General features: G+C 49.1%; 1 protein-coding gene across 4 annotated transcripts in view; it reads left to right on the top strand.

Annotated features, from left to right (window-relative positions):
- The window catches only part of PEAK1 (pseudopodium enriched atypical kinase 1), a 312,205-nt gene extending 306,826 nt beyond the window's left edge, over positions 1-5,379 (top strand). For all 4 annotated transcript variants that reach the window (XM_059371768.1, XM_059371770.1, XM_059371769.1 and 1 more), the window contains one exon: positions 2,776-5,379. In XM_059371768.1, the coding sequence (XP_059227751.1) occupies positions 2,776-3,939 (1,164 nt within the window). In that variant the 3' untranslated portion in view covers positions 3,940-5,379. The remainder of the gene's footprint in view (positions 1-2,775) is intronic.
- Positions 5,380-12,643: the final 7,264 nt, after the last annotated feature.

Below are 12,643 nucleotides of genomic sequence, written 5' to 3'. Positions count from 1 at the left end.
CATTTTCCTTCAGAGCATCCAGAATGGTTGAACAATTTATCATTTCTCCTTTGTAAATCACTTTGATCCTTTATCTCAGGTTGATCTGTGAAACTAAACATAAATTCTTGTTGTAGTGTCCATGTTCTTGTCTGTTCACACAGCTCTGAGGAGTCTTACGAAACCTTGTGTGTCTCTGTGTGCAGGCAGATACCACCCGAATAACACGATGTGAGGACCAGTCACAATTAGAATACCCTCTCCTCTTCCAGTGCCAAACCACAGAGTGGCAAGTTTTTTTTTCAGTGCAGCTTAACATAGTAGAAACTACAGAGTGGTCAGACACTTCTCCCTCTCTCTCTCAGCCTTGGACTGGGTGTGTCTTAGACCAGAACATACTGCCAGTCTGGCTTGTTGCCTGAGTGGGGAGAGGGAGGTGGGCAGGATTGGGCTTTACCTCTTCCTCTCTAGCTACCTCCACCTAACCCATGGTCAGAGAGCCTCATTGCTGGGGCAGGTGGCTCTCAAAACTCAAAGAAAGATGCATTTTTCTGTTTTGCTTTTCTCTGTTTGAAAAAACATGAAGATCTATAGTGTGACATCATGTTTAATGTTTACAGGTTATAGTCTTAGTCATGTGCAATGTTATGTTTGTGTAGCTTTGAGATTTATAGGTCGACTCTACAGAGTTGATCTCATTTAATCCTCACAAGTGCCCTATGAGGTAGTAGGTTTCAGGATTTTTTGTATATTAGCCCCAGAGAAATTGGCTGAGATGCTCAAGTTTACACAGTTCATGTCAGGACTAAATCCCAAACCTGCCAAGTCCTGGGTGAGGGTCCTTTCTGGAGAGTGACTGCTAGAGTTTAAACTACAGTCTCATTCAAGTCAACTCAGTGGTATTTGATTGACTTTTCAAAGACGGAGGAGTTGGAACCTTTGGACTTTCATTCCAGCCAGCGATGTGATATGGAGCAAATTATTAAAATTGAGAATGGGTTTAATGGTGCCGTGTCCTAGATCCAACTCCTATACAACTAAAAGATGACTGGTATAGGATTTTTTAAATACCTGCTGACACATAAATATGAAATATTGCCAACAGTACAGTATAGAAGGAATTCATGATGTGATTGATGAGCATATAGGAGTATATATTATTCTGCATGTACAGAGGCTTGGAGAGCTTTCCAAAGATAATATTTTCTGAAAGATATATGTTTGAACTTGAACTCAGCCTGGGGTTATCTCTCTTTCAAGACCAGAAGTTTAGTTAAAGAAAAAATGCTTGATGTGCCCTCAAATTGATGAGGTAGGTGGTATAAGATTTGAAGAGAGAAAGATTTCTGTGGTGTTGATCACTGGTGTCAAGACTCTATGTGTAATAAATATGTATAAATACAGTAAATGAGAGAAGATGTTCCTTTCCCCCAGATACGCCTTTACCTTTGGTCCAGTTGAGGGAAGGGGGCAGGGTTCTTTTTGTTTTTTTTCTTTTTTTTTCTTTTTCTTTTTTTCTCCCTGTTATCATGAGAAGTGTGCTTTTGAGTCCCCATCACCTAGTTCATATTTTTCTTAGTAGCTGTTTGAATGGAAATCAGAGCACACTCTTTCTCAGACCTGGAGACTCATCAGCACCCTCCCAAGAAAATGTTTTTAAAATAAAAACTAGAAAATCCTTTTTAAAATGTGTTTCTTTTCTGTATGACTGCAGCAAAGAGACAGCATGAACACTTCCAGGGGCATGTTGCCAGGAGGCTTGGATCCCTGTAAAATCCAGCAGCATCTCCCTGCTGGAGGTAGGAAACGGGCTCCTCAGGTCCCAGCCTGTGGAGCAGCTGTCCTGACTGGGCTGTTCCAGTCTGTGAATGAGTGTTAGACACTGAGTCTTCCACTGACCGCTTCTCCACAGCCTGTCATCATAATCCATTTAGGGGTGATTTGATTTACTTTTTGCTTGTCTAGCCCTGGACGACTAGAAATGTAGTCGTTGTTTCGGTATATAGAACTCTTGGCTAATGTTTGTGATGAAAAAGCTCTTGCATGATCCATAACCACTTAATGAAATTCTTTTGGAGAGACCTTTCTGCCTAAATATTGGCCTTTAAAAGAGGCCTGTTAAGAGAAAGCATGAAAGTCAGAGTTCTGCCATGGAAATGTTCACTGTGCTCAGACCAATGATGCCCTCCAAGCTTTACCTCTACCTTGCCGGTCAACCGTGCATGCCTGTTTTGACAATGACATTCATTTACAATTAGGAACACCCACACTTCACCTGGCCAACCTTATGTTACCCTCCTGACCAGTGATAAAATAAGGTATCCTGGCTCAATTTATAGAGCTGTTGTTTAAGTCTGGGCTGTAAGCCTCTACAGAAAGTAGGTAAAAAATTATTCTTGATTGTTCTGTTTTCTAGATGACATACAAGGTGTAGTAGAAAAAGCAAGCTTTGGTGTTAGGCTTGGGTTTGCAAGCTGGTAGCCCTGGGCTTTCTTCTTTTTTCTCTTTCTTTCTTTCTTTCTATTTTAATTCTTAAATCTTCAGCCTACTTCGAAGGGTTAGTGTAAAGACTAGAGATAATATACATGAAGTACTCAGCGTGTCGATAGCCATGGGAAATGTCTCCTGCCATTATTACTGTTACTAGGCACAGGACTACCAAGACCCTTCCTGAAGACTTCACTGTAACACGGCCTGTTCCTAACCAGTCACCTCCCCATTACTCTTCCTTTACACCTCGAAGCCTGGTTATGAAAGGGTGTGTTTTACATTGTGTCATTTGCGTTCTTCTTTCAGATCTGTAAGAGCAAAGCGAAAGAGTCGCAGCAGTACTATCACAGCTTGGCTGTCCGGCAGAGTCTGGCTGTCCATTTCAACATCCAGCAGGACTGTGGTCATTTCCTTGCAGAAGTCCCTAATCGTCTGCTTCCCTGGGATGATCCTGATGCCCCTGAAGAGGAAGAGGATGAAATGGAAGAAGCTGAAGAAGAGGTGAAAGGAGAAACTGATGGGAAAAGCCCGGAGCCCTGCTCTGAAACAGAGCCATCCCAGAAAGCAAGCCAGGGGCTCATCAGCAGGAAGCAGAGAAGCCACGTGGTGGTCATCACCAGAGAGGTTCCCTATCTCACGGTGGCTGATTTTGTGCGGGACTCTCTGGGCCAGCACGGGAAGAGCCCGGACCTGTATGAGAGGCAAGTGTGTCTGCTGCTCTTACAGCTGTGCTCTGGCCTGGAGCACCTCAAGCCCTACCACGTCACTCACTGCGATCTTCGTCTGGAGAACCTGCTGCTCGTCCACTACCAGCCAGGGGGGACCAGCCAGGGCCTGGGGCCCGCGGAGGCCAGCCCCACCTCATCTTGTTCCACCAGGCTCATCGTAAGCAACTTCTCTCAAGCCAAGCAAAAGAGCCATCTGGTGGACCCCGAGATCCTCCGCGACCAGTCCCGCCTCGCTCCGGAGATCATAACAGCCACCCAGTATAAAAAGTGTGATGAGTTCCAGACGGGCATCCTCATCTATGAGATGCTGCACCTGCCCAACCCGTTCGATGAGAACCCGGAGCTGAAGGAGAAAGAATACACTCGGGCAGACCTGCCTCGTATCCCACTCCGCTCCCCCTATTCCCGGGGCCTGCAGCAGCTGGCCAGCTGCCTTCTCAACCCCAACCCTTCTGAGCGGATCCTCATTTCAGACGCCAAAGGCATCCTCCAGTGTCTGCTGTGGGGCCCCCGGGAAGATCTCTTCCAGACTCTCACCATCTCTCCCAGCCCCGCACAGAGGAGCGCCCTGCTCCAGAACTGGCTAGACATCAAGCGAACACTGCTCATGATCAAGTTTGCCGAGAAGTCCCTGGACAGGGAAGGTGGGGTCAGCCTGGAGGACTGGCTCTGTGCTCAGTATCTGGCTTTTGCCACTCCAGATTCCCTCGGCTGTATTGTGAAGACCCTGCAACACCGCTAGTCTGTCCTGGTTGCTACTTTTCTTTCATTCCCACCTTCCAGTCACCTGTGCACTCCCCATTCCCAGTGCTCCCATGGAATTCAAAGAAAGAAGAGAGACCAACCTTCCATCCCTGTCCAGAAAAAAATGAGTGCCCTCCGAAGGCTCATTCACGGCTCCACACCGAGTGCAAAGCTCGGTCTGTTTTTGTTGTACGGTTGTGCAGTTCCCTTCCATCAGAACACCTTTCACCCTAATTGTCCCCAAATGCAGGAAGAAAATGAACATGTCCATCCCAGAAGGGACAGCTCTTTTGGTATGAACTCAGTGATCTGTGTCCAACTCCTCCATGATTCTGAGTATCACCTATCTTTTTAACTCCAAGTATTTATTCTCACTAGCAATAGACAGATTTGACCAGTCTTACCATCATCCACTAAGCTCTCACAACAGACTTCTTTTTATGTCTCTAAAGGATCAATCACTGACTCTCTTACCAGGCAAAACTGCTGTCCTTAGCATCAGGCCAGTTTTGTGCCTGGGGACTCTATGCTTTGTTCCAGCAGATAGTCAAAAGGCAAGGAGAGATTTCGTCCTTTGGTCATGGACGCATTTTCCCTTGTCCCCGGTAAGTAGGTGAACTACATGGAGGACAGCCCAGCCAGTCTCTCCTCTCCTGCCACTGCCTGACTCTCCTTCACCTCAACTCTGTCCCTACTTGCCAGTGAAGTTCGGGTTTATCAGCCACTTGTGTCCCCTTCCAGAACTGACCCAAGGGGGTGTCACCGATGCCTCCACAGGGTGCATACAGTTTGGCTCTGATAAAGAGCTGGCAGGACACCCGGAGATGATTTTCCACACATGCAGTTCCCTAGGGGGCCCCCCCAGGGGTCGTTGTGCTGGCTTTGATTACTGTCAGAGCTGGCAGTGTAGACAGCCATGGCTGGTGGAGCCCAGATCCCCATGTTCCCCTGAGCGGTAATCAGCCAGCTTCCTCCTCTCAGTAGCCAGTGTTAACTAGTCTCCCAAATGCTGTAGACATCAGCTATGAAGGAAACGGCTGTCAGCTGAGCTCTGAGATCTGCTCGGAGGACACAGCGCACTGGCAGTGAGGGCAGCCAGAGGCCAGGGAGGGGAGACGGCCACTGATGAGACTGCCGGGTCTCCTCACAACACTGATCTTGACAGAAGAGGCTGCCTCCCTGTGGCCCCGGGAACATTGCTCCTTAGAACTCTGTGCAGTGGCCCCGGAGGATGGCTCGCAAGGATGTTGAGTGCCTGCGAGCCATGCCACACGTGGGGTCCATGCTCCTCTCCTAGGAATATATGTGCAATTTTTGTATGGTTTTTTTTTTTTTTTTTGAGCTGTATATTACAGTGTTTGTGTTGCAATTTTACCTGAAGCAAGTTCTACAGAAATCCTCTCCTTCCTCCCTTGGCACATACACATTTGCGCTAAGAAATGAGGGTTCCCTCTGGGGGGGCTTGGGGTGGGGGGGGGGGACGCGGGTGCGCTTGTTTTATTCAAAACTGTGAGTATCTGTTTACTTCAACCTTGAAATCCCAAGAGTCACTCAGCTGTGTGAGTGTGCATACACGTGGGTGTGCACGTGCATGCTGGGAGCAGAGGCCGGGCCTCTGAGGGGAACGACCTGTGGCAGGGTTGAGAGATGTGTCCTCTGCGTCTCGTCGGCGAGGGAGCCCCGGGACCCCTCCCCTGCCAGCGCAGAGCTTCTGAAAGCCAAGACTGGTTGTGCAGTATTACTTAGCACATTAGTGGCCTTTTGGAAATTTCTAAACTTTTAACATTTTTAACAGCCTTTTTCATATGATTCACCTAAATCAAAGAGGATCAAGAAAGGAGAAGAATGTATTTTATTGTGATCTTCTTTGTGTGTTGTTGTTGTTGTTGTTGTTTTTAAGAAAATGGGCCATGTGAGGCTCCCCATGGAGGATGCCCCTCTCCTCCTGGCCAGCCGTACAGGACTCCCAAGGAAGAGAACTCACTGGCCCACAACAGCCTGGCCTCCTCTAGCCAGAGTGCAGGGCTCGACCCCTAGGAACGGCTGCCGAGCGGGCCCACCACCGCAGGCCAGCAGTCTGCTCCGTCCGCGGGTCCCAGGGCATGGCTGCGCCTCGCCTCATGGCCTGCTGTTTCATTCACCTTAGCAGAGCCCACATGCACATAAGTCCTTGCCTAATTATACACTGAAGTAGCAGCACCCAGACCACTGACCGTGTCAGCCAGCACATTCCCTTTGCCGTCCTCCCTGCCCTCCCCCAGACGGTCCGCAGATTGATACACTTACTCAATGTCATGCTCGTGGTGCCTTGCCCATGTAAATTTGAATGTTGACTATTTAATGAGGTTTCATATTTAATGAAGAATGTTCCCTGGGCCCTCTGTTTGTTCTCTAGGTATCCTTTTTCTTTTCCTTTTTTTTTTTTTTTCCCTGTTTGACTTGGATCCAGCCTTCTTCGTGTTAACTCTACAGTATTCTAGGCATGGACACCCTCGAATACCGTTACCCTAGAGCACTGGTAAACCGAGTCCCTCCCTCGCACCAGATTTGTTCAGTACTGTTTTTATATTCAGACTTGTTAAGAGCAAAAGATGAATGCCACCTAGTCAGAGAAGGGCCTCAGGCTTCCCAGAGACAGGTGGCTAGATTAATTTTTCTCTGCAGAATATGAGGTAGAGAGGGAAAAGGGTGTTACAGGTTCGAGCAGAACAGACAAAATAACTATCTCTAGACAAGAAGTACTACATCAGATGCTCCTTGGAGTATTTTTCCAGAATAGGGAAATTTGGTCAGCTAATGTCACAAATTTTTTTTACACTCGCATTTTAATTACAGTAGGAACTTTGAATTCATTCATCAAGTGGAAAGAAACCCTACCTTCGGACACAGATGGACATATATGTGTTAAGAGTTTTGCATTATGACTAGGATAGCACTTTAAGTTTTCTCAAGTCAAGTTACCGTCTTCAATATTATTTGGAAATTTTTTCTTTTCTGTTGAAGTCCGTACTACAGATTCTTCCATTTATTGAGAGTTTGAACAAGTAAGCCACCTTTGGAACTTTACCTTAAGCCGTGTGAGCAGGAACAATCTCTCTGACACATTTCGGTGCTAGAGAAACAGGGAAGTGGGTGGAGTAGCCAAGACGAAGCCTGAATGTATATATAGCAGAGTGCCTTGTTCCGGTGACAAGCTAGTCTTGGAAGGAAGAGAATCCGATGTCCCACAGCGAGGACTAGGACTGTGATGCCAGCCTGAGGGAGAGCCCCTTAGGTTAATGTACACTGATGTGATGCTGAGAAGCTAACTCATGAAGAATGACCGCCGGATGAGAGAAAGGGCAGTTGAACCTATGGCGTCCACATGAGTGAATCATGAATGAGACCTACCAACCCCCAGACGAAGTGAGAATTGGAGGCCAAGAGGACGGCAGTGGGTTTCAAGGTTTGCCCTCTGGGGATGAACTGGGTGAGGTGTAGGGAGGGCACAAGCACCCGCACCACTGACATTGGGGGGTCAAAGTAGAAGGTACCTGTGAGGATTTTAAGAGTCTGGGTAGCCTTTCATCATCAGGTCAAGTGGGGGCCAGTATTGCTTCCAGACTCAGAAGAAGGTTATTAACATAGAAAACTCATAAGCCAAGACATCTAAACCTCTAGAAATAGTAATGATATTTCTGGGAGGAAAACTGTATTTTAAGGTTTCTAGTATTGCAAATGAAAGAACTTTGGGGCCTACTAAATAATAAGGCGTGGAAAGATTGCACTTAGCTTCCCAAATTTGAATTAAAAACTCTTCCGTTAGGGAGGTAACCTGACTTGGCTTTGCCGGTAACCTGCAAATATAATATTTTCCCCTAGATTATACTGACAGTGATCTGAAAAAAATACAGACTAGTCCCAGAAATCAGGATGTACTCAGGATACTGCACTGTAATTCCAAATGATTCTAGGTGTTTGAATGAAGTGTAGACATACTTGAAGAGGAGGGAGAGAGGGACTTGGCACCCCAGGCCAACTCTGACGTTTTTTACTGCCCTCACTAGTTGATAAGGATTGCAAATTCTTGTCCAGCCTAACGAGTGAACAGGATGGCAGCCCACGAGACTGGGTTATTAGTTTTACCTCATTGAAGCTCATACTCTCAAAGGCCCGAATTGCTGCACAGAAACAAAGCCAAGTGCGGCCAGCCCCGAAGGCCAGCTGTCCGTGCTCATGGCAGTGCCGAAAGTTGGGAGTCTGTGGACCAAAAAAGATGCCATAAGGGAAGCCGGGGAGCTACAATGCAAGATCCCAGATAGTGATGATACCAAAGAAATCCAGCCTTTTTGTCCAGATGCTTTGAAGGGAAGGAGGTTGAGTTACAACAGATGCCATAGAAGGAGAGCTCACATACATTCCATGTCAAGGGATTTGGCTGATAAAAATAATCCATCCTCCAAAAAAAGCACCTACTTTTTAAAAATAAGTCCATTTTGTCTATTGGGAAAAAAGATGATGGTGATGATGAAAGCCGTGGTCCCCAGTATCTGAGGAGAGGGAACTAGTCCCTCTCCCCGGGACGTGACCATGGCTGTCGCCCTGACTTCATCTTGGGAACATTGCATCCATGTGATTCTGAGAGCTGGGCAATATTTTCTCTAGGAGACTGTGGTAGTTTCAGTAGGTTTGTTTAAAGAACTCCTGGGAGGTTTCTTAACAAATCCAAGTCATTTTTATAAAGCTTCCTACAGAGGTGGTTACCACTCGTCACCATCATTTAAGATCTCCAAGTGCCCCAAATGTACAAGGTGCTACACAGCTGTTAACATCCCTTCTCCGTAGCTGTTTAAAATTAGAGTAGGTTTTGCATCAGCCACTGTTAGAAGCTGCCCCACCCAAGTGGGCTGCCCCAGCATTCCCATCATCCCATCACATGCTTCCCCCTCCAGAGAGCCTCTGGGCTTAATCCAGCTTCTCACCTCTAACCCATCCTACTCACCCCCATGCTTTTTTTTTTTTTTTTTTTTTTTTTAAGAAAGTTTCAGGGAATCAAAAGAGGTCGGAAATTTTTTAACCTAGCAGAAGTATAGAGTCATATATTTTGCTACGACTATTATTGTATTATGGAGAATCCACTTTGCCCGTCTAGTGTGTGGAAAGTGTGTGTGTGTTTGCACTCACGAGAATTTGAATGTTGAACAGCCCTATATGGCTTCAGGGTAGCATTTTTGAAGGAGAAACCACACTGCTTCAGGAAACTTGCTCCAAGTGCTACTCGGTTATCCCTTCCCTTGCCAGTTTTTTAAAGAGTTATGTGTGAACACACTGGGGTGGGATTTTCTGTTGATACGCAGGGCATTTTGGCATGAGAGCAGGGCAGAAGCAAGATGTCATCCTTGTCAGTATTTGAACCATGGCAGTCCTCACTGCAGTCTCTCCTTAGTTCCCCACGGCTCTGCCCACTCCCTATAGTGGAAAATCTTATTTCTCTTGCTCTTTACTGGAGCTTCAACCCTCTACGTATTTTAGAGTTGTATAAATCTACCCATGTAAGGTCCCCTCTGTCACCAGGTGGTGCCGCCCCTTGGTTTGCTGTGGTACTTTGCTGTGTTCTCTGTGGCATCATGTTACTGTGTAAATAAAATTGTTTTAATATACACTAAAAACGAGACGGGCGTTTGTTTTCTCAGGGACCCTCCCATACTGACACACGGGGGAGGGTTTGCTTGCAGACGCGGTTGGTTTTGCCCCCAAGCGTTCATGCCCTCTTGGGTCTTTGCTCCCCGCTGACCTGGACGGTATTTCCTGTTCATTCCCTCCCGGACCTGAGAAAACTAGCCCCAGAAGACAAAGGCGGCCTTCTGCTTTGCCTAGCGCTCCCTGAGGGCTGCCGGTCCGCTGTGTGCGATTGCCCCCTGGTGGCCAGTCTCCATACAGCCTTCCCCGGGCTCCTGCGGCGTTTGAGAGGCTTGGTCATACCGGGGTCTGGTCACCCTCCGTGAAGGGCTCCCAGCCGCGCAGACAGTAGGAGCAGAGGCCAGGCCTCGTGCAGCATCGAGCTTCATCTGCTACAGAATTCGCATAACTTTGCCTGTTCCTTAAAGTGTGTGCAGGAGTGTGTACTCACAGGGTTCTCAACGAGGGCCAACAGGCAAATATGCTGACCCTTAAGTAGCCAAGAGGCCGCCTGGCTTAGGCAGGAAGAGTCAGCAGTTGGCAGGGGTAGCAACAGCTGCATCATTATTATGAGTAGAATGGATGGAAATGCAAACGTGTAGATTCTAAATTTAGACCAGATTTTACACCTCTAAACCCTGTATGGTGGACCCTGTACCCACACTGGTGTTTCTGCTCCTCTCCGCTAGCGATCATTCTGGAATTTGCAGATATTTAAGGCATATTGCTATCCGGTGGTTGCCAGACTCGAGTTTTGTGTTGTCAAAGAAGCAAACCCACACTGGCTTGGGCCTCAGAATTCCACCTGCACCATCTGGACCCGGGAGCAAGGGTTACAACAAAAGCCAGGAGTCAGCCCATAGGGACATAGCGCTTCCTGCCACAGCTCTCAGCCTGCATGCTGGGGAGGGTCCAGGGAACTGCCCTTTCTAGCTGTGAACACAACACACCGGCTTTTGGCGGGGGGGGGGGGGGGTGTAATAGCTGGGGCGGAGCAGTCACAGAGCAGCAGCATTTACCAGCCAGGCTGCGGGCTAGAGCTCCATTGACCTGGGCCTCAAAGGATTTGGCCTAGGTGGCGGGACCAGTTCAGGGTTGCTCCAGCCAGACATGGCAAGGAGAGGCAGATCGAGGCTCAAGAAACTGGAAGCTCTGTTCTTCCAGGTCATTCTACCCAGTATGGGATCCAGTCCTGGAAATTCTACCAGTGGGTCCTCGGCAAGACCAGTCTTCTCTTTTATTCTGGGTTGTGCAGGCATTAGGATAGAGCCTTTGGTTTCCATATGCCTGCAGATTGCTTTCAATTCAGATCCAGACAATCTGGATCTTTCCCACCTGGGATTAACCAGTACAAGTTAGTCTCTGGACTCCTGGGGCTGTGAGTGTGCACCCTCTGCTCCGGGAGCTCTTTGCCTGCTCTCCAGGGCCCAGCAAATTACACTTCCTTTAAAGTGAGCCTGTGCTCTGATAGGGAGGGAACTTCATTGGTGCCTTAGGAGCCAAGAACTGCATTTGGCGGATCACACGCTGTTAAGAGAGGCTCTAGGCAATTATAGCAGAAACTTAAAAATTGGATTCTACATGGTGGGGGCAGGAGAGAGCTGGATGCCAAGATCTGGTTCTCCCAAATTTGCAGACCTCTGAATGGAAACAGGCTGCCTTGAGCACAATCCCTGACTTCCTGGATATCACAGGAAGGTCTTAAAGGTACCTGGAAGCAATCAGAAAGCGGAGTGGTTGGTGCTGGTCACCCGTCTCAGCTGGAGAATCGGAACATGGCTTGGGAAGAATGCCAGGCTGCTGGGGAAGCCGCCCAGGGGGACCAGGGGCCCTGAGCGGAGGAAACCCTGCGTGTCTGAGGCGGGGGCAGAGCTCACAGCTCTGTGTGTCCCGTCACCACCATCCTCCACTCGCCAGCCCATGCTGGAGCCAGAGTTCCCAAAACAAGGCATCAGAAGGCAAGACCAAGGGAAACCTCCACGCCCACAGCTCATCTTCCACTTTCCCTCACCCCAAGCCCCTTGCCTCCCTGCACCATGACCTACCGGAGATCCCGGTGCACGTCTGAAACCACCCCAGCCCCATTGCCCCAACCTTCCCAGCCCAGGCCCCACCGCTACCCCCTCTCCCTCCCCATGCTAGGAAGAGAACCCCACCTCGAGCATCAGCCTTGGCAGACCTCCCTCCCTCAGCACCCAGGCTCTGAGCTGCTCAGCTTCCACCCTCAACTATTCTCTGTCCTTAGCCTCCTGCCCCCAGGCCTGCCCCAGTAGGGCAGGGCAGCTGGCCTTTCCCAAGCTGCTCAGCGCGTACCTGGCCTGGGCCCTGCTCCAGAGAGCCCCCCGGGCTCCAGCTGCGTGAGTATGGACAGCGACAGCGGTTCAGGCGTTCTGCTGTCCCACATCATCCTCACTCCACCCCTCAGGATAACTCCATCCTGCCCATTTTCCCCTCAACTCATCAAGGCCAGGATCTCAAACCAGAATCGGTGTACCCTTAACAGCCGGGTGCTCTTTCCTTATCCCCTTCCTGCCACCTAAGTGTGACCAGGATGCTGGGGGGACCGCAGCGCTTGGGGTAGAGCTGCCTGGGGGGTGGGTGGAAGCCTTCCTATTCTCATTAAGTGCCACATGCCGGCAGGAGTTCTGCCCCAACCCTGACAGGACAGAGAGGCCGCCAGCTGGAGGGGGAGCACGGGGCACAGCCGCTGCCTTACTGTGTGCCTGGAGAACAGTTTGGAGGAATGAGACCAGGGTCTGCAATGAATCGTCTTCCTTGGAAACCAGAGGCCTGTCTGCTGGGCCAGATATTTACCTGCAGACAATGCAAGGAGCTCTGGAGGCCCACTTTGAGTCCCAGGGATGCCAATACCGCCTTACAGGTGCTGTCCCAGCCAGGCAGGCCACCAAGGGCCTCTCAGCACTGCCTGGGGCCAGCCGCAGTCACTTCCTGCCTCCAGGGAGCCAGAAGCCTGCCTTGAAGGGATCTGGAGCACATTCCTTAACTTCTGAACTCTGCTCAGGTACAGACTGGGGCCCCGTTGG

The sequence above is a fragment of the Mustela nigripes genome, chromosome 13, assembly GCF_022355385.1.
Source record: "Mustela nigripes isolate SB6536 chromosome 13, MUSNIG.SB6536, whole genome shotgun sequence".
Classification (NCBI taxonomy): Eukaryota; Metazoa; Chordata; class Mammalia; order Carnivora; family Mustelidae; genus Mustela; species Mustela nigripes.
Note: the sequence above shows the minus strand (reverse complement) of the source record. Positions and strands in the feature narration are given on the sequence as shown.